At 44.5% G+C, this 22,012-nt stretch overlaps 1 protein-coding gene and 1 long non-coding RNA gene across 3 annotated transcripts; both read left to right on the top strand.

The window, feature by feature from the left end:
* Positions 1-651: 651 nt before the first annotated feature.
* On the top strand, positions 652-11,180 carry LOC115161883 (calcineurin B homologous protein 1). 2 transcript variants are annotated; one of them, XM_029712690.1, is made up of 7 exons: positions 652-1,003; positions 1,752-1,824; positions 3,110-3,190; positions 4,168-4,304; positions 4,849-4,910; positions 8,041-8,163; positions 9,262-11,180. In XM_029712690.1, the coding sequence occupies exons 1-7, from the start codon at positions 937-939 to the stop codon at positions 9,313-9,315; spliced, it is 597 nt and encodes a 198-aa protein (XP_029568550.1). In that variant the 5' UTR covers positions 652-936; the 3' UTR covers positions 9,316-11,180. The 2 variants fall into 2 exon arrangements, with proteins under 2 accessions (XP_029568550.1, XP_029568551.1); XM_029712691.1 differs by having other exon boundaries at positions 4,177-4,304; positions 9,262-9,566.
* Positions 11,181-16,922: 5,742 nt separating this feature from the next.
* LOC115161882 (uncharacterized) lies at positions 16,923-20,860 on the top strand. Its single transcript, XR_003869445.1, has 3 exons — positions 16,923-17,088; positions 20,073-20,146; positions 20,527-20,860. It is a non-coding gene; the product is annotated as an uncharacterized LOC115161882 (long non-coding RNA).
* Positions 20,861-22,012: the final 1,152 nt, after the last annotated feature.

Raw genomic sequence — 22,012 nt, 5'->3', positions numbered from 1 at the left:
ATCTCTCTGGGCTGACGTTATCTCTCTGGGCTGACGTTACCTCTCTGGGCTGACGTTACCTCTCTGGGCTGACGTTATCTCTCTGGGCTGACGTTACCTCTCTGGGCTGACGTTACCTCTCTGAGCTGACGTTATCTCTCTGGGCTGACGTTACCTCTCTGGGCTGACGTTACCTCTCTGGGCTGACGTTACCTCTCTGAGCTGACGTTATCTCTCTGGGCTGACGTTATCTCTCTGGGCTGACGTTATCTCTCTGGGCTGACGTTATCTCTCTGGGCTGACGTTATCTCTCTGGGCTGACGTTACCTCTCTGGGCTGACGTTACCTCTCTGAGCTGACGTTATCTCTCTGGGCTGACGTTACCTCTCTGGGCTGACGTTACCTCTCTGGGCTGACGTTATCTCTCTGAGCTGACGTTATCTCTCTGGGCTGACGTTACCTCTCTGGGCTGACGTTATCTCTCTGAGCTGACGTTATCTCTCTGGGCTGACGTTACCTCTCTGGGCTGACGTTATCTCTCTGGGCTGACGTTATCTCTCTGGGCTGACGTTATCTCTCTGGGCTGACGTTATCTCTCTGTGCTGACGTTACCTCTCTGAGCTGACGCTGACGTTTCCTCTCTGGGCTGACGTTACGTTACCCCGCCGTGACGTGGACCACCGCCCCGCTGTCAAAAGACTGTCCCAGCTAACCACTCCGCGGAGTGTTGAAAACACAAGACCAAGTTGACACCTATCCGGTCAGCTGTCTGAGAGTCAAACTCGGAATACTTTAAAGAATATCATCATCAGTAGGATTCAACCGTAAACCATAGCCACGTTACAAAATTGCTAGCTTGCTACCTTCTTTGTACACATCTTTTCGCTAGCTAGCGAGCTAATCTAAACCGCCGAACAAATTGTTAGCGTAGACATTTAGCTTCTGTGGGACTTTACAATGGGATCCAGAGCGTCGACGTTGCTGAGAGAGGAGGAGATTGAAGAAATTAAAAAGGAGACCGGCTGTAAGTTGAATTGTCCACTTTTACTAATGCCTGTTAACCTAGCTAGCTTGTTAGCTGGCCAACGGTGTGCTAGCTAACTCGCTAGGTAGCATTATTGGCTCTACTGTAGTCTAGCCAACTAGCAGTTAGATGACTAACTCCCACTCTACAGTAAACAAGGCGCATTGTTCCACCTAGATAACTATATATTTGTGTTGCTAGTTGGATTAGTGTTTGTACATTACGCCAGTACTAGTTAGTGTGTTGTGTTGTGGTATGTTTTTCTACTGTCCCTGGAAATGAGCTGATCTGTGGACTGAACAGAGAGACATGTCATTGTTGTGGTGTGACATAACATATACGTTATTCCAGTAGATCACAGCAAAGAAACTAACTCACGTTAAATTAACAACACATTTTGTTGATTTAAAAAGGGACAAACTATACATTTCCTTCTCAGTTACATTTTTGTTTTGGTACTTAGTTAGTTCACCCATCTAGGTGAGACAACCACATTTTGTTGATTTTAAAAAGGGACAAACTATACATTTCCTTCTCATTAACGTTTTTGTACTTAGTTCACCCATCTAGGTGAGACAACCACATGTAGTAAGGACGTTTTTTCCTCAAAAGTAGTGCTTAGTAAAGTCAGTGCTAGTATGCTACATTATTGTACTCCTTTGTGTTAAAAGGTTGTAGTAGGTTGAGACGTGGGGCATTTAGAAGCTTATTCCCAACAATCTTGTCACTTTTTTATGTTTCTTTGCAGTTTCCCACAGCCAGATCACCCGGCTCTACAGTCGCTTTACCAGCTTGGACAAAGGAGAGAACGGCACGCTCAGGTACAGTACCATCCAACAGCAGCACTGGCATACATACATATACACACATACGTGTGTGTGAAATGCTTTGTGAAACACTCAGTATAACCCACACTGAAATAACCAGAAAGTGGATATGAGATGTCTGCAAGACGTTTATTTTGACTTGGTTCATGATTACCCTTCCTCCCTACATTTGCTTCTCCTGTAACATCATCAGAGCCAACTGGGTAATATTACAATGAAACTGTCTGCATGCCAGTGAATATCGCTGAGAGGCAAGTGACCATTTCACCTACTTGAAAGTGGCAATGCAAGTATTTTCTGAGCAGGTGTGGTTTTGAAATTGTGTGTACATTTTGACGTTTGTAGCCTCCGTTCTGGGCACACAATTCCGCTGGCCGAAAGGCTTTCCTCTTGGCTCAGGCATAACCTACAGTACACACTAGTGGTTTATTTTTCCACTGGGTAAGAAGTCAAGAACTATATTTTTTTTGTCCTGGGTGTCGATCTAGTCTTACAACACTGTTTGCAATATCAACAGCAGCAGTTGCTTGAGTCTGTGTGACTAGACCTCACTATGTAGACATCTCTTACCGTCAGATCTAGCGCACGCGTCTTGACTGTTCTCAATGTTCTCTCCCTCTCTGATCTTCAGAGGAAAATGGCCACCTTTTTTAATCACAGCTCTTTTATCTCTCTGAGTGGGTTCTAAAAAAAGAACTTCCTAGATTCCAGCCACACATTTAACTCATTTAACCAGTGTCTTTGAAATGTTACTGACTATTAAGCTGTGGTGTGGGTCAGTTTCAGGTCACTACGTGACTGTAAACACTTGAATGTAGTCACACACAGCCAGTTCTGTATCCTCTGTCACTGAAGCAACCAGTCTGCATTATGGGATACAGTGGGTCTGGCTAAAGCCAATGTGGTGAATCCAAGGTGACTTGTCTTAATCATTCATCAGTTGACAAAACACTACAGCCACATCCGCTCCCCTGGGCTGAATATCTCACCCGCAGACACACACACACACCACACACACACACCACCTTGGCCACGTCCGTTCACCCAAGCACACTCTCAATGTTGCGAGTCAACATTTGGAATCAAATCATAAGGCCAAATGAACATTAGAATCATTGTCGTATCGTCACAGTGTCCTATCAGTGATATCTGCCGATTTTTATCAGGTAGTGTGACGTGGGGACTAATTCTTAACCTCTGAGACTATAGATCCACATTCCCTTTTGTTGTCATTGAGTTCATCCTAACTCTCCTCTTACTGTCTGTCTGGTTTGTGTAGTCGGGAAGATTTCCAGCGGATCCCAGAGTTGGCCATCAATCCTCTGGGAGACAGAATCATCAATGCCTTCTTTCCTGAGGGGTGAGTAGTCTCTGTGTCCTTCGCTGGTTTCCTCAAGGGTGCACATAGCCGGGAGTCACTACAACAACCGTTTTTAGTAATACATTAAACATATAGGTTAAACATTTATTTTGTTGGAACAGGGTTACAAATGAATGGTTTGTGTGTATTTGACAAAAATATTCTAATGTTTTAAAACAAACGGCCCATTTTTAAGCTAGTTTCTGTAAACATGATGGCTGTGGTTTTGGATCTTTGAAATGGACATGAAAGTTCCATGTTTTATTGATGGATAGGACTATATCATTACATTCCCAACACGACCAGTGTGTAGGCGACTTCATTTTAGCTGTGGTTTATAGTGGTTACTGATCCTCTGGACTCTAGAGATAGTCTGGTTCACAGCAGTTCCACTGCAGATTGTAGCCTGGTCCTAGATCTGTTTTGTGCTGTCTTGACCACTTGTATGGTTATTTTCACCATAGAATTTAGTAAGAAGGCACAAACAGATCTTGAACCAAGCTAGAGCATGACTGGAGGACAGGCAGGGAGCTGTTCGATCAGGACAGGAGTCTGTTGTCTGCAGTGCCCATGTGTACTATTACACTGTCATTGACTAGCTAAGATAAGTGGCATCACACTGACATGATTTTGTGTGTTTGTTCAAGGCACTTCTCAACGAATGACCCACGTCTGTCTGTCTGTCTGTCTGTCTGTCTGTCTGTCTGTCTGTCTGTCTGTCTGTCTGTCTGTCTGTCTGTCTGTCTGTCTCTGTCTGTCTGTCGTGAAGGACTGTTTTACTGTATGGCTAGGGAGCAAATGATACAGTTTAAGCTTTCACTGCCGTACCCTAGAAATGATGTTCAGTCTATATGTTAGGCCTCTGTTATAGCCTACCAATTTGACTGGTGGTTGACTGGAGTAATTGTTATTTGACTCTGATGTAGGATTATTTATTGATGGGCGTAAGTAATTGTTATTTTCACCCCACTGTGTTGGTCGGACAGGGAGGACCAGGTCAACTTCAGGGGCTTCATGAGAACGCTTGCTCACTTCCGTCCCATAGAAGACAACGAGAAGAACAAGGACCCCACTGCCTCCGAGCCACTCAACAGCAGGAGCAATAAGCTACTCTGTGAGTCAGAGGCTGGGGGGGTCTAGTCAGAGGCTGGGGGGGGTCTAGTCAGAGGCTGGGGGGGTCTAGTCAGAGGCTGGGGGGGTCTAAGTCAGAGGCTGGGGGGGTCTAAGTCAGAGGCTGGGGGGGTCTAAGTCAGAGGCTGGGGGGGTCTAAGTCAGAGGCTGGGGGGGGTCTAAGTCAGAGGCTGGGGGGGGTCTAAGTCAGAGGCTGGGGGGGGTCTAAGTCAGAGGCTGGGGGGGTCTAAGTCAGAGGCTGGGGGGGTCTAAGTCAGAGGCTGGGGGGGTCTAAGTCAGAGGCTAAGGGGTCTAAGTCAGAGGCTAAGGGACCTAAGCCTGGTCACAGGTGTGTTTGTACTGTCTTGCCAACTCCTTGTCAAGACGGTACAAACAGTCTGGGCACATCTAGCTTGGATCCCAGAACCGTTGACTATTTCCACTACTCGTTTCATTTAAAAGAGCTGGACTTTTTATTTTGATGATGGACATTTAAAATGCTTTTTGAAATGATGACTTAACATTAAATTCTTCCATCTCTTCTCCAGTTGCTTTCCGGCTGTATGACCTGGACAGAGATGACAAGATCTCCCGTGACGAGCTGCTACAGGTCAGGATGGGGATCAGGGTTCAAATTACACCCTCTTGGGGCTGCCCAACAAGTCTTTGATGTACGCTCAACAGCGTATTGTCATTGGAGAATCGGGGCTTTACTGTTGTGGACTATGTATCAGGATGTTAAATACATTTGGACCTACAATAGAGCTGAATAACCAGCTCCGAGGGAGATACTCCCTTTCTCTGCTTTTATTGAAAACACAGAGACCTTTGTCTTAGGTTTGTCACGCAAGTCATGTTGTAATCTGAGCCTACTATAGTAAATAAAGAGACTGTCAAAGAAGAAGAAAGGGGGGTATTTTAGAATATTTTATTATTGTAACTTCTTAAAGCATTTCACCTTGAAGGAAGGGGAAGTTACAATGTACTGAGAAAATTGTGTAACTTTCCAACCCCCAACTAAATGTTTTGGGCTACTTTTTGTGCAACCTTCCTCTTCTGTAATCTCTCATTGTATTGGCTGGGTAGTGCCCAATGTTATAGGACCTGTGTGTCTAGGTGGGCAGTGCCCAATGATATATGACCTGTGTGTCTAGGTGGGTAGTGCCCAATGATATAGGACCTGTGTGTCTAGGTGGGCAGTGCCCAATGATATAGGACCTGTGTGTCTAGGTGGGTAGTGCCCAATGATATAGGACCTGTGTGTCTAGGTGGGCAGTGCCCAATGATATAGGACCTGTGTGTCTAGGTGGGTAGTGCCCAATGATATAGGACCTGTGTGTCTAGGTGGGTAGTGCCCAATGATAAATGACCTGTGTGTCTAGGTGGACAGTGCCCAATGATATATGACCTGTGTGTCTAGGTGGGTAGTGCCCAATGATATAGGACCTGTGTGTCTAGGTGGGCAGTGCCCAATGATAAATGACCTGTGTGTCTAGGTGGGCAGTGCCCAATGATATATGACCTGTGTGTCTAGGTGGGTAGTGCCCAATGATATATGACCTGTGTGTCTAGGTGGGCAGTGGCCAATAAAACCGGTTTGTCGGACTGGACTGGGATGTGCCCAACAATCACTGTAATCTCAGGGTTCAATGACTCAGGAGAAGCTGATTTCTTGTTTTGAAAACAAAATGGCTGCCTAACATTCTTTCTATCATGTACATGCTTTGAGTGCTTACCCCCCCTACATTAACACTGGAATTTCAAGCCTGAATTATTTTTGCACTCTTTGTTACCAGAAACTTAAGTGGGTTTTTTTGTGGGTTGTTTTCACATATACTCAGTATTTATGTACAGTCGTGGCCAAAAGTTTTGAGAATGACACAAATATAAATTTTCACAAAGTCTGCTGCCTCAGTTTGTATGATGGCAATTTGCATATATATACACTCCAGAATGTTATGAAGAGTGATCAGCTGAATATCAATTAATTGCAAAGTCCCTCTTTGCCATGAAACCCCCAAAAACATTTCCACTGCATTTCAGCCCTGCCACAAAAGGACCAGCTGACATCATGTCAGTGATTCTCTCGTTAACACAGGTGTGAGTGTTGACGAGGACAAGGCTGGAGATCACTCTGTCATGCTGATTGAGTTTGAATAACAGACTGGAAGCTTCAAAAGGAGGGTGGTGCTTGGAATCATTGTTCTTCCTCTGTCAACCATGGTTACCTGAAAGGAAACACGTGCCGTCATCATTGCTTTGCACAAAAAAGGCTTCACAGGCAAGGATATTGCTGCCAGTAAGATTGCACCTAAATCAACCATTTATCGGATCATCAAGAACTTCAAGGAGAGTGGTTCAATTGTTGTGAAGAAGGCTTCAGGGCGCCCAAGAAAGTCCAGCAAGTACCAGGACCGTCTCCTAAAGTTAATTCAGCTGCGGGATCGGGGCACCACCAGTACAGAGCTTGCTCAGGAATGGCAGCAGGCAGGTGTGAGTGCATCTGCACGCACAGTGAGGCGAAGACTTTTGGAGGATGGCCTGGTGTCAAGAAGGGCAGCAAAGAAGCCACTTCTCTCCAGGAAAAACATCAGGGACAGACTGATATTCTGCAAAAGATACAGGGATTGCTGAGGACTGGGGTAAAGTAATTTTCTCTGAATTCCCTTTCCGATTGTTTGGGGCATCCGGAAAAAAGCTTGTCCGGAGAAGAAGAGGTGAGCGCTACCATCAGTCCTGTGTCATGCCAACAGTAAAGCATCCTGAGACCATTCATGTGTGGGGTTGCTTCTCAGCCAAGGGAGTGGGCTCACTCACAATTTTGCCTAAGAACACAGCCATGAATAAAGAATAGTACCAACACATCCTTCGAGAGCAACTTCTCCCAACCATCCAGGAACAGTTTGGTGATGAACAATGCCTTTTCCAGCATGATGGAGCACCTTGCCATAAGGCAAAAGGGATAACTAAGTGTCTCGGGGAACAAAACATTGCTTTTGGGTCCATGGCCAGGAAACTCCCCAGACCTTAATCCCATTGAGAACTTGTGGTCAATCCTCAAGAGGCGGGTGGACAAACAAAAACCCGCAAATTCTGACAATCTCCAAGCATTGATTATGCAAGAATGGGCTGCCATCAGTCAGGATGTGGCCCAGAAGTTAATTGACAGCATGCCAGGGCGGATTGCAGAGGTCTTGAAAAAGAAGAGTCAACACTGCAAATATTGACTCTTTGCATCAACTTCATGTAATTGTCAATAAAAGCCTTTGACACTTATGAAATGCTTGTACTTACACTTCAGTATTCCATAGTAACATCTGACAAAAATATCTAAAGACACTGAAGCAGCAAACTTTGTGGAAATTAATATTTGTGTCGTTCTCAAATCTTTTGGCCACGACTGTACTACATTTAGGTCATCTTGTACTTGACATCTCTGGTGTTAAGACTTAGATAACTGTACATTTTAGACCCTAAGGAACTTTGTCAACATATTCCAGGTTCTTAGAATGACGGTTGCTGTGAACATGTTTATTCCGGGTTCTTAGAATGACGGTTGCTGTGAACATGTTTATTCCGGGTTCTTAGAATGACGGTTGCTGTGAACATGTTTATTCCGGGTTCTTAGAATGACGGTTGCTGTGAACATGTTTATTCCGGGTTCTTAGAATGACGGTTGCTGTGAACATGTTTATTCCGGGTTCTTAGAATGACGGTTGCTGTGAACATGTTTATTCCAGGTTCTTAGGATGATGGTTGGTGTGAACATCTCTGACGAGCAGCTGGGCAGCATCGCTGATAGGACCATCCAGGAGGCCGACCAGAACGGAGACAACTCTATTTCCTTTAATGAGTTCATCAAGGTTGGAAACATCAACTATTACCTAACGTAGAATCAGTGTGAGTTATACCGTGGGGCTCAGGGCCGTTACTCTCAGCACAGGACCTCCTGTCTGCCAAATAGTGAAGATGCCATTAACAAAAAATAGATATAATTTAATTTGACATGAACACACCCAGTTAGGATGTTTTCATCTTTCTTTTGTTGTCAAACAAATCACTTTTTTTTCTCTTTTGTTTTTTTAAAGTAGCCTACCTGCACATGTTTGTCCACTCCAAAATAATTCCAGCCACCGAATGGAAAGGGACATCTGTTACAAAACAACAGAGTGTAATAACATTGGGAGATTGTCATTGGGTCTTACCTATACTCTTAGAATTACACTGAACAAAAGTATAAACACAGTGTTGGTGCCATGTTTCATGAGCTGGGGGGGGGGACTGACATTTTCCAGATGCACAAATCATATCAACAAGCTGATTAAACAGCATGATCATTACACAGGTGCACCTTGTGCTGGGGACAATAAAAGGCCCCTTTTTTTTTGTGCACTTTTGTCACAACACAAATGCCACAGATGTCTCACGTTTTGAGGAAGCGTGCAATTTGCATGCTGACTGCAGGAATGTTCACCAAGAGCTGTTGCCAGACAATGTAATGTTCATTTCTCTACCATAAGCCGCCAGGGAAACCTGAAAAGGGGCTTCGATACGGGACTCTCCAGGGATGACTAGTGTAGCCACACAGATTATTATGTTTGTAAAACTATGATAGAGGTGGGGATGTTCGTTTTAATTAGGAATACGTTTTTTGTACTAGCAGTACAAATTGTGTTTTAATCAAAGTTTGACTTTGTTGTATTTAGTGGGACCCATGTCTCATTCAGGGGAGACCCCGGGCCCCATCTAATTCACACTCTGCCTGAAATGTACATTATGTTGTCAGTTCTACAGTACTGACTGTGTTGAGTCCCCTGTTGGTATTTGTGCAGGTGTGTTTTGTGAGTTGTTAAACTGAGATGGTAATGTAGTATGATGTTAATCACTGCAGGTGTTGATGGCCTTGTTAGACCGAGGTAATGTATCATGTTGATGGCCCGTGTTGTTTTCGTCGTCCTCAGGTACTGGAGAAGGTGGACGTGGAGCAGAAGATGAGCATCCGCTTCCTGCACTGAGACACTAATGGGCTTCCTGACAGGACTGTCTCTGATTGGACCCCATTCTGACAGGACTGTCTCCGATTGGCTGGACCCTCCACCTTCACAATGCCCGTTGGACCAAGACACAAGCTGTGTCCCTACTGGCACCCTATTCCCTATGTAGTGCGCTACTTTTGACCAGGACCCATAGGGCTCTGTTATGTACTGCACTCATTTTGTTTAGGGCCCATCGGTCCCAAGTCAAAAGTAGTGCACAACATAGGAAATAGGATGCCGTTTCAGACGCAACCCCACTCCCATCTCAACACTATGCACTCTCTCTCTCTCTCTCTCTCTCTCTGACCCTCCTCCATACAGTACTATTCTCGCTCTCTCTGACCCCTCCTCCATACAGTACTATGCTCCCTCCCCCATACAGTACTATGCTCCCTCCCCCTCTCTCTCTCTCTTTCTGACCCCTCCCCCATACAGTACTATGCTCCCTCTCTCTCTCTCTTTCTGACCCCTCCCCCATACAGTACTATGCTCCCTCCCCCTCTCTCTCTCTCTTTCTGACCCCTCCCCATACAGTACTATGCTCCCTCCCCCATACAGTACTATGCTCCCTCCCCCATACAGTACTATGCTCCCTCCCCCATACAGTACTATGCTCCCTCCCCCATACAGTACTATGCTCCCTCTCTCTCTCTCTCTCTCTCTCTTTCTGACCCCTCCCCCATACAGTACTATGCTCCCTCACTCTCTCTTTCTGACCCCTCCCCCATACAGTACTATGCTCCCTCTCTCTCTCTCTCTTTCTGACCCCTCCCCCATACAGTACTATGCTCCCTCTCTCTCTCTCTCTTTCTGACCCCTCCCCCATACAGTACTATGCTCCCTCCCCCTCTCTCTCTCTCTTTCTGACCCCTCCCCCATACAGTACTATGCTCCCTCTCTCTCTCTCTTTCTGACCCCTCCCCCATACAGTACTATGCTCCCTCCCCCTCTCTCTCTCTCTTTCTGACCCCTCCCCATACAGTACTATGCTCCCTCCCCCATACAGTACTATGCTCCCTCCCCCATACAGTACTATGCTCCCTCCCCCATACAGTACTATGCTCCCTCCCCCATACAGTACTATGCTCCCTCTCTCTCTCTCTCTTTCTGACCCCTCCCCCATACAGTACTATGCTCCCTCACTCTCTCTTTCTGACCCCTCCCCCATACAGTACTATGCTCCCTCTCTCTCTCTCTCTTTCTGACCCCTCCCCCATACAGTACTATGCTCCCTCTCTCTCTCTCTCTTTCTGACCCCTCCCCCATACAGTACTATGCTCCCTCACTCTCTCTTTCTGACCCCTCCCCCATACAGTACTATGCTCCCTCTCTCTCTCTCTCTTTCTGACCCCTCCCCCATACAGTACTATGCTCCCTCTCTCTCTCTCTTTCTGACCCCTCCCCCATACAGTACTATGCTCCCTCCCCCATACAGTACTATGCTCCCCCTCTCTCTCTCTCTCTCTCTCTGACCCCTCCCCCATACAGTACTATCCTCCCTCTCTCTCTCTCTCTCTCTCTGACCAAGGATTTGGTAGAACGGATCATGTTCTAGTTTATTATTTCTGCTCTGTAAACTGAAGGGAATACATGCGTGCCTTGAGATGTTTTATGTTGACTCTACTACGTCTCTCAGAGATAGAACCTTATTTATTGTTTAGACCGTTCAAGGTTGAACTAGATCTCAATGTTTATTACCAAGGCTCTCTGTGTTATAACATGTTAAAAACATGTTTGGTGTCGTTCCATGTAAGGTAGGGCTTTATTGTGATGTTAGCCAGGGCAGAAAAGGCCAAATTTATCCTCTTTATTTAAGCTAACTTTTTAATCAACAAACAAAAAAAGTGTTTCTGCTTGCTTTGTCAGTATGAACATGCAGATGTAAAAGATATGTACATTTCTCTCTAGTAAGGTGTGATGTGTTATTACTAACAGGGAATGCTGTTCCTTCCTTTCTCACTGAGCAACAACTTGTTCTCCAGGGCAGGGTTTCCCAAACTCAGCCCCCTTCCTCTTGGGTACATGTTTAGGTTTTTTCCCCAGCTGCACTACACAGCTGACTCAAATACCCAACTCCTTATCAGGCTTTGATTATTTGAATCAGCTGTGTAGTGCAGCTGGGACAAACAACAAAACGAGCACCCAAGAGGGGGGGGCCCAGGACCTGACTTTGAGGAACCCTGCCCTAGATCAAGTCTGTGCTGCAAATGTCACCCTATTCCCTTCATAGTGCACTACTATAGACCAGAGCCCTATTCCCTATATAGTGCACTACTATAGACCAGAGCCCTATTCCCTATATAGTGCACTACTATAGACCAGAGCCCTATTCCCTATATAGTGCACTACTATAGACCAGAGCCCTATTCCCTATATAGTGCACTACTATAGACCAGAGCCCTATTCCCTATATAGTGCACTACTATAGACCAGAGCCCTATTCCCTATATAGTGCACTACTATAGACCAGAGCCCTATTCCCTATATAGTGCACTACTATAGACCAGAGCCCTATTCCCTATATAGTGCACTACTATAGACCAGGGCCCTATTCCCTATGTAGTGCACTACTATAGACCAGAGCCCTATTCCCTATATAGTGCACTACTATAGACCAGAGCCCTATTCCCTATATAGTGCACTACTATAGACCAGAGCCCTATTCCCTATGTAGTGCACTACTATAGACCAGAGCCCTATTCCCTATATAGTGCACTACTATAGACCAGAGCCCTATTCCCTTCATAGTGCCCTCCTTTTGACCAGAGCCCTATTGAGTGAATCTTGGCCATTTGGGACTCAGTCTAAGTTTCCTCAGTGTCTGTCAATAGGCCACGCTAGTATTGTCGGACACTATTTTGCAATTACCCTTTTTTTTTGTTTTTGATAATTCATTATTCTTTTTAAAATGTCTTTACCCACTAGTGCCATGGTATTGTTCTCCCATCCTTCCATATCATAAGGGTCAAATGGGTCAAATGGGTCAAATGGGAACTAAGTTATTATGTTTCTTTGTTTTTATTATGGTTCCACCAGCCTCGCTACAGCCAGGCAACCGTTAATGCCCATTTCTCATATACGTCCCAACTGGCGCACTATGCCCTATATACTGCACTACTTTTAACCAGAGCCTTATGGCCATTGATTAAAAGTAGTGCTCTGTATAGGCCCTATATAGTGAAGGGGGAAAAAAAAGCCTTATGGGCCCTGGTCAAAAGTATTGCACTACAGCGAATTGAGTGCCATTTGAGAGGCAGCCCTTGTGTTCGACTGTCTCAGACAGCCCTGACCCTAGCTGGTCTAATGACCTGGCTCAGACAGCCCTGACCCTAGCTGGTCTAATGACCTGGCTGAGACAGCCCTGACCCTAGCTGGTCTAATGACCTGGCTCAGACAGCCCTGACCCTAGCTGGTCTAATGACCTGCCTCAGACAGCCCTGACCCTAGCTGGTCTAATGACCTGGCTCAGACAGCCCTGACCCTAGCTGGTCTAATGACCTGGCTCAGACAGCCCTGACCCTAGCTGGTCTAATGACCTGGCTCAGACAGCCCTGACCCTAGCTGGTCTAATGACCTGGCTCAGACAGCCCTGACCCTAGCTGGTCTAATGACCTGGCTCAGACAGCCCTGACCCTAGCTGGTCTAATGACCTGGCTCAGACAGCCCTGACCCTAGCTGGTCTAATGACCTGGCTCATACAGCCCTGACCCTAGCTGGTCTAATGACCTGGCTCAGACAGCCCTGACCCTAGCTGGTCTAATGACCTGGCTCAGACAGCCCTGACCCTAGCTGGTCTAATGACCTGGCTCAGACAGCCCTGACCCTAGCTGGTCTAATGACCTGTCTCAGACAGCCCTGACCCTAGCTGGTCTAATGACCTGGCTCAGACAGCCCTGACCCTAGCTGGTCTAATGACCTGGCTCAGACAGCCCTGACCCTAGCTGGTCTAATGAACTGGCTCAGACAGCCCTGACCCTAGCTGGTCTAATGACCTGGCTCAGACAGCCCTGACCCTAGCTGGTCTAATGACCTGTCTCAGACAGCCCTGACCCTAGCTGGTCTAATGACCTGTCTCAGACAGCCCTGACCCTAGCTGGTCTAATGACTCTAGTCTATTGTGACACAAGCCTCCATGATCAATAGAAGATCTGAGTCATTGTGAATCAACCAAGAGAGACATTGTAGCCTAATATATTTAACATCCATGTTTTTATTGTTGATTTATCATCAGGTTAGCCAGGTACTTTTTGAATGGAGGTGAAAAAGCATTCTAATTCATGTATTTGAACCATAAATGCCAAATGTATGACAGTACAAGCGTTCATTTAGCTATATGTGATTGTGTACACAGGATGTTTGGTCAAATGTTAGCATTGTAATTTTAGAATGTTTATAATATACCTGGCGTAATAGTGGAATGACAGTGTTGAGCCTTTGTTTGTTTGTTTTGGTACACTAGCTTCAAACAGCTGTAAAAACTAGTATTGTTTTGTTATTGATGAGATATTTCAGTGATTTTTTTTTTTTAGACGGTATAATGATTAGACGCTATTCAGTGCTTGTTTTTGTACAAAACTAAAAGTGTAGAATTTTAGCAACCAGGAAATGAGAAGGATTTGTACTAGATGACAGCCGGAGTCAGAACAGCTTTCCCATTTTTGACAACCGATGTCGCTCCGGTGGGAGAAATCAATACGCCAATATCCACCATTGTTGTGATTTGGCTGTGATAAGTAACACTGGTGAAATACTCCTATTAGCGCCAGCTATAATATGAACGTTTTCTGAAATTATTAAAATCCTGTGTAGCACTTTTTATAACATGATAGATGGCAAGAGTTTTAGGTTCACCAGATCCTCCTCGATGCTGGACGTAGAGATTTATTATTCATCAATTAGTTATATTAATCAATGTGACCAATCAAGCATAACTCAAATGTATGATATATATATATATATATATATGTTTATCCTGTGAAATGTTAGGACAATTGTAAAAAATTATTTGATTGAAATAAAACAGGTGCCATGCTTGCTCAAAGTTACCTTTTTTTTTTTTTTTGTCTCGTTTCAAATCAAATTTTATTTTATTGGTCACATACACTTGGACAACCTAATAATATTTATCCATGTACGCTGTTAGTCTTTTTTAGTTTACGTTGCGCCAAGCGAGGTCTGGAATGTGCAAGACTAGCTATATAGATCGTCAGCTTGTAGTTCTAAAACCCAGAATTAAGTTACCTCAGGTTCGTTCAGCCATCCCTATAGGGAAAGAATAGGTTTTGGGGATTTAATGCCTGAAAATAAGGTCAGAGGTTAACACAAGCTTAGGAGCTCTTGTAAGTTTTATTTATTTTTTGTTCTGAGATGGTAGCAGTCAGTTAACATGACATTTATGAAGGCTTTGTTTTTATTACGTTTTTCAAAAATCACAAAGTGACGTTAGCTGATAAAGATTATCATAGGCTGAAAACATCTGATGCGTTCTGTGTTTACCACAGATCTTATTGTCGGTATTTATACAACAAACAAAAAAACGCCATTTATTTTCCACGTAGGCTTTGTCCAACAAACCATGGCGGAGTTAATGCCTACAAAAAGACGGCATTACGTCACAAAAATATAAACGCAGCATGTAAAGTGTTGGTCCCATGTTTCATGATGTAAAAAAAAAAGGAAGATCCCAGAAATGTTTCATACCACAAAAAGCTTATTTCTCTCATTCTGTGTACGAATCTGTTTACATCCCTGTTAGTATTTCTCCATTTGTCAAGATAATCCATCCACCTGACAGGTGTTGCATATCAAAAAGCTGATTAAATAGCATGATAATTACACAGGTGCACCTTGTGCTGGGGGCAATAAAAGGCCACTTTAAAATGTCAAGATAATCAATCCACCAGATAATTGAATGTTTATTTCTCTACCATAAGCTGCCTCCAACGTTGTTTTAGAGACTTTGGCAGTACGTCCAACAAGCCTCACAACCGCAGACCGTGTGTAACCACGCCAGCCCAGGACCTCCACATCCAGCTTCTTCACTTCCAGGATGGTCTGAGACCAGCCACCCAGACAACTGATGAAACTGTGGGTTTGCACAACCAAAGAATTTCTGCATAAACTCTCAGGGAAGCTCATCTGTGTGTTCGTCGTCCTCACCAGGGTCTTGACGTGACTGCAGTTCGGTGTCGTAACTGATTACAGTGGGCAAATGCTCACCTTCGATGGCAACTGGCACACTGAGAAGTGTGTTCTTCAGTGATGAATCCTGGTTTCAACTGTACCGGGCAGATGGCTGACAGCGTGTGTGGGCGAGCGGTTTGCTGATGATGTGAACAGTGCCCCATGGTAGCGGTGGGGTTATGGTATGGCGCAGGCATAAACTACGGACAACGAACACAATTGCATTTTATTGATGTCAATTTGAATGCACAGAGATACCATGACAAGATCTTGAGGCCCATTATCGTGCCATTCATCTGCCGCCATCACTTCATGTTTCAGCATGATAATGCACAGCCCCATGTCGCAAGGATCTGTACACAATTCATGGAAGCTAAAAATGTCCCAGTTCTTCCATGGCCTGCATACTCACCAGACATGTCACCCATTGAGCATGTTTGGGATGCTCTGGATCGACGTGTATGACTGAGTGTTCCAGTTCCAGCCAATATCCATTAACTTCACACAGCCAATGAAGAGGAGTGAGACAACATTCCACAGGCCACAATCAACAGCCTGATCAACTCTATGAGAAGGAGATGTGTCACACTGCATGAGGCAAAGGGTGGTCACACCAGATACTGACTGGTTTTCATATCTACACCCCTACCTTTTTTTTTTTAAGGTATCTGTGACCAACAAGATGCAGATCTGTATTCCCAGTCATGTGAAATCCATAGATTTGGGCCTAATGAATTCATTTCAAATGACTAATTTCCTTATATGAACTGTAACTTAGTAAAATCTTAAATTGCTGCGTTTATATTTTTATTCCGTGTATTTCTCCTTGTTTACTGTATTTTTAATAGGAGGAAAACTGAGGGGCGGGATTTAGGATTTTCGAGTGTCAGTTTTTCTGGGAATCTTCGTAGAAAGCTATGCCAGAGATATTAGAGCAAGGATGAGATTGGAGGAGATTGTTAACGATCTATTTCACTTGCGTTGTGCAATGTAGACATATGTTTCCCATGCCAATAAAGCCCTTTGAATTGAATTCATATAGGAATTCCATTGGGCAATGAATGACGGCCACCCAGCAGACTGTCGACCAATCGCGTTCACGTTATCCCGCTGTTGTTAAACTAATCGTCACTCAAATCCCTTCTCAAAGTCAAGGTATTAAATCGAGAAAGATGCCTATTTTCCTCGAAAGTATGTAATATCACCAATCCAGAGCTACAGTATTACAAGTTAATTATCTCACATCTTGGAAAATATTTTTTGTAATGTTGTACTTCTTGTTGACGAAATTTCTGCTAATGTTTTTTTTAAAGCTTTGAAGAGTCCTTGAAGGACTCATTGTCCCAGAATGCACCGCGCGGCCCCATTGGCCAACGTTACACAAATCCCCAGTGGAGTTTCCCATCTCCTCCAAATTATCTCTAAAAACAAAATGGCGTAGAGCGCTGGAGACCGGGGTGTTAGCAACAACAAAAAAACAACATCCACGGGACCCCTACAAACGACCGATGGACGACACCCGGGACATTAGCGTTTACTGATGATTTGTGGCGGCTTGGATGTCTTTCGGTGAGTACTTTTAATGAGTAATATAGTATTTAAACGTAGCTATTAGGTGGTTGTATGACCAGAGTTTTTCGAGATGGGCACTCAGTCCTTTGTTTAACTGTTAACGTTACTTGTATAGCCGCGGCATAGCTTAGCAGCGAACTAAACTCTACTCAATTGTGAAGGAAGTTTCTGATTAACTTCACCAGACGATTTTGTGCAATTTTATCTCCGACTACATCGATTCGTCCAAGGTCAATACTTACATTTTTTTAAATTAAAATGTAAATTACCATATGAACCGGCGACCTTGTACCTATGTTTGACCTCTGTAGTTTGCGTGCCTTACTTTGTTGGCTGAAATCCATATTTTCTCCCCCCGATAAACGTTAATATAATATCATTTCCCCACCACCGACTGACCGAGGCGCATAAAGATGGCAGAATGAATATGGCGTCGTTGTTTTAGGGCCATCCACTGACTCTAAACTATGGTGTGCGTGTGACATTTTTCAAAGTGCAAATGAATCAGCACAATTTACACTGATCAAAAATCCAAACTCAACAATCTTAAAATATTTTTTTTTTTACTAAGTTTCAGTTCATATATTTAGAAATCTGTCAATTGAAATTAATTAATTAGGCCCTACTCTATGGATTTCACATGACTGGGAATACAGATATGCATCTTGTTGGACACAGATACCTTAAAGGTAGGGGTGTAGATCAGAAAACCAGTCAGTATCTGGTGTGACCACCATTTGCCTCATGCAGTGTGACACATCTCCTTCTCATAGAGTTGATCAGACTGTTGATTGTGGCCAGTGGAATGTTGGTCCCAGTCCTCTTCATTGGCTGTGCGAAGTTGCTGGATATTGGCGGGAACTGGAACACTCAGTCATGCACGTCAATCCAGAGCATCCCAAACATGCTCAATGGGTGACATGTCTGGTGAGTATGCAGGCCATGGAAGAACTGGGACATTTTCAGCTTCCAGGAATTGTGTACAGATCCTTGCGACATGGGGCTGTGCATTATCATGCTGAAACATGAAGTGATGGCGGCGGATGAATGGCACGACAATGGGCCTCAGGATCTCGTCATGGTATCTCTGTGCATTCAAATTGACATCGATAAAATGTAATTGTGTTCGTTGTTTGTAGCTTATGCCTGCCCCATACCATAACCCCACCTCCACCATGGGGCCTATACCATAACCCCACCTCCACCATGGGGCCCATACCATAACCCCACCTCCACCATGGGGCCCATACCATAACCCCACCTCCACCATGGGGCCTATACCATAACCCCACCTCCACCATGGGGCCCATACCATAACCCCACCTCCACCATGGGGCCCATACCATAACCCCACCTCCACCATGGGGCCTATACCATAACCCCATCGCCACCATGGGACCTATACCATAACCCCACCTCCACCATGGGGCCTATACCATAACCCCACCTCCACCATGGGGCCTATACCATAACCCCACCTCCACCATGGGGCCTATACCATAACCCCACCTCCACCATGGGGCCTATACCATAACCCCACCTCCACCATGGGGCTCTCTGTTCACAACGTTGACGTCAGCAAACCGCTCGCCCAAACAACTCCATACACGCTGTCTGCCATCTGCCCGGTACAGTTGAAACCGGGATTCATCCAGCGTGCCAGTGTTCATCAGAGGTGAGCATTTACCCACTGAAGTCGGTTACGACTCCGAACTGCAGTCAGGTTAATACCCTGGTGAGGACAATGATCACACAGAGACTGTTTCTGCAGACATTCTTCGGATGTACAAACCCACAGTTTAATCAGCTGTCTGGGTGGCTGTTCTCAGTCGATCCCGCAGGTGAAGAAGCCGTATGTGGAGGTCTTGAGCTGGCGTGGTTACACGTGGTCTGCGGTTGTGAGGCCGGTTGGACGTACTGCCAAAGTCTCTAAAACGACATTTGTGGCAGCTTATGGTAGAGAAATGAACATTAAATTATCTGGCAACAGCTCTGGTGGACATTCCTGTAGTCAGCATGCCAATTGCACGCTTCCTCAACTTGAGACATGATCATTAAAACAGGTGCACCTTATGCTGAGGACAATAAAAGGCCACTCTAAAATGTGCAGTTTTGTCACAAAACTGCACATTTTAGAGTGGCCTTTTATTGTCCCCAGCATAAGGTGCACCTGTTTTAATGATCATGCTGTTTTAATCAGCTTCTTGATAGGCCATACCTGTCAGGTGGATGGATTATCTTGGCGAAGAAGAAATGCTCACTAACAGGGATGTAAAATAAATTTGTTCTTATGTAACATTTCTGGGACCTTTTTTATTTCAGCTCATGAACCACTTTACATGTTGCTTTTTATATATTTTTGTTCAGTATACTTTTTCAAATTGCCAGCGTCCTTAAAGCTAGAATTGGGATCATGTTTGCTCTGCGAATGACCGTACCAAAAAATAGTAGAGGAGAGCCATGTACAAAATGAGGAATTTGTGGTAAGTGCCTGACAGCCGCCATCTTTGACCTCCACATTTTTAGAGCAACAGCATTGAACAAACAGTCGGTGGTTGTATTTGATTAACATGTATTGAAAAGGTATGGATATCTGCAAACAAAGGCATGCAACTACAGAGGACAAACAAAGGTACGAGGTGGGCGTTTTTTCACAATTATTGACCTTGGGCGAATCGATTTTAGTCAGAGCTAAATTCCACAAAAAGACTGGTCACGGTCCCACTCCGTTGGTGAAGTCCATCAAACTACCTTCACCGTGGAGTTTCATTTGCTACTAGCTAGCAACTCAACTTAATTATTGGTTTCCGTTGTATTCCTGCTTTACGACGGGCATGTCACGGGTTTCTACATTTTGTTTTCCATAATAGATCATTTGGATGACATTTGGGAAAGGTTGTTTTGTGTAATTAAATAGCTAGCTAATTTCCTAGCTATATATATATATTTTTTAATTGGGTGTATTCTGTTTGTCCATCCAGTCTTTCTCTCCAGCTTCCAGACAAGATCTTCCCCTGACAGTGCAACATCTGAACATGTCCATAATTTGACAAAGGTCCGTCCTTTTTAAGCCATCATAATGATATGTAGCTAGCCATCATAATGATATGTAGCTAGCCATCATAAGCCATCATAATGATATGTAGCTAGCCATCATAATGATATGTAGCTAGCCATCATAATGATATGTAGCTAGCCATCATAATGATATGTAGCTAGCCATCATAATGATATGTAGCTAGCCATCATAAGCCATCATAATGATATGTAGCTAGCCATCATAATGATATGTAGCTAGCCATCATAATGATATGTAGCTAGCCATCATAAGCCATCATAATGATATGTAGCTAGCCGTCATAAGCCATAATGATATGTAGCTAGCTTTGTGCTTTTTCAGTGCACTATTCTCACATTTCTCAAATCCCAAAACAGATGCAAACTGAGTGCCAGACTGCCAGGTGTAGGGGAACTGTCCTGCGAACCACAGGTCTCCCATGCCAGACTGCCAGGTGTGGAGGAACTGTCCTGCGAACCACAGGTCTCCTGTGTGAGACAGGTCTGGATTTAGGGCATCATCACCCAACTGTCAAGCTCCACAGCTGTTGAAACCAGAGCTGGATCAAAGTCTGTGTCAACATCAATGGATCAAGATATCAACCTCGTCCTCTCTTTAGTGAAGAGAGGACCGCTCCGGGAATGTGTGGGTTACAGGAGAGACTGGCTACCACCTCTGTCTGTCTCTTCACCCCTCACCTAGCTGTCTGTCTGTCTCCTCTCTCCTCTCATAGCCGTCTGTCTCCTCACCTAGCTGTCTGTCTCCTCTCTCCTCTCCTCACCTAGCTGTCTCACCTCTCCTCACCTAGCTGTCTCACCTCTCCTCACCTAGCTGTCTCACCTCTCCTCACCTAGCTGTCTCACCTCTCCTCACCTAGCTGTCTCACCTCTCCTCACCTAGCTGTCTCACCTCTCCTCACCTAGCTGTCTCACCTCTCCTCACCTAGCTGTCTCCATTCCACCGCTCCTTATAGCCAATAATGATGATAACTGTAAGGTCAGGGACCGTATCCACAAAGTGTCTCTAAGTAGGGAGTGCTGATCTAGCATCAGTTTGACTTTTAGATCAGAATGAATCAGATTGTATAAACGGATCCTAGATCAGATTAAATCAGATTGTATAGATGGATCCTAGATCAGATTGAATCAGATTGTATAGACGGATCCTAGATCAGATTGTATAGACAGATCCTAGATCAGAATGAATCAGATAGCTCCTAGATCAGCATTCTTACTCTCCACCACTCCTTGTAGCCAATACTGATGATATATTTGAAGTTTGATCCAATTTCTTTCATAACTAGGGGGTCAAACAGAAATTGTGTCGTCTTACTGCCCAATTTGACCTCTACTCTTCTGTTGTCTGAACCAAGGCAATTCACCATTTTATAATCAATGTATCTAGTTATAGATGTACTGGGATCAGTGGTTTGTTGTTTTTCCTGAATGCCCTTATCCCCAACCTTTTACAAACGGAGTAAAACTTTTAGTAGACACTGTAGCAAAGATCTGGTGTAGCTCCCGTAGTCTCAGACATTACAGCCACAGAGTAAAGTTTTGTCTAAGTATTATGCAATATTCTGAGACACTCATCTGGCTCTGTGAGATTTAGATTAGCAATCCACATGATAGTTGAAAGATGGAAATAGCTCTCTACCTCATTGATAAGTTGGTGTTTTTCTACATGATGGAAATGCTGTAGAGGCCAACAGCAGAACACTAGTCCCCGTCCTACAGAGCTAGGCTAATGAATAACATATGCCTTCCCTTAGACTTCACGTCATATAAAGTACGTACCATAAAACCTACTGTGCCAAAATTTACAGGACACAATTCATACTTCGTTCAACCCCCCCCCCCCTCC

The sequence above is a fragment of the Salmo trutta genome, chromosome 25 (genome assembly GCF_901001165.1).
Source record: "Salmo trutta chromosome 25, fSalTru1.1, whole genome shotgun sequence".
Classification (NCBI taxonomy): domain Eukaryota; kingdom Metazoa; phylum Chordata; class Actinopteri; order Salmoniformes; family Salmonidae; genus Salmo; species Salmo trutta.
The sequence above is the reverse complement of the archived record's forward strand: the minus strand, read 5'-3'. Positions and strand labels throughout refer to the sequence as shown.

What these genes read in the sequence shown, in the direction of transcription:
- LOC115161883 (XM_029712690.1), top strand. Translation starts at nt 937, where the DNA reads ATGGGATCCAGAGCGTCGACGTTGCTGAGAGAGGAGGAGATTGAAGAA. An exon ending in AATTAAAAAGGAGACCGGCT is followed by an intron (nt 1,004 to 1,751) that starts GTAAGTTGAATT and finishes GTTTCTTTGCAG; the next exon opens with TTTCCCACAGCCAGATCACC. An exon ending in CCTTTAATGAGTTCATCAAG is followed by an intron (nt 8,164 to 9,261) that starts GTTGGAAACATC and finishes CGTCGTCCTCAG; the next exon opens with GTACTGGAGAAGGTGGACGT.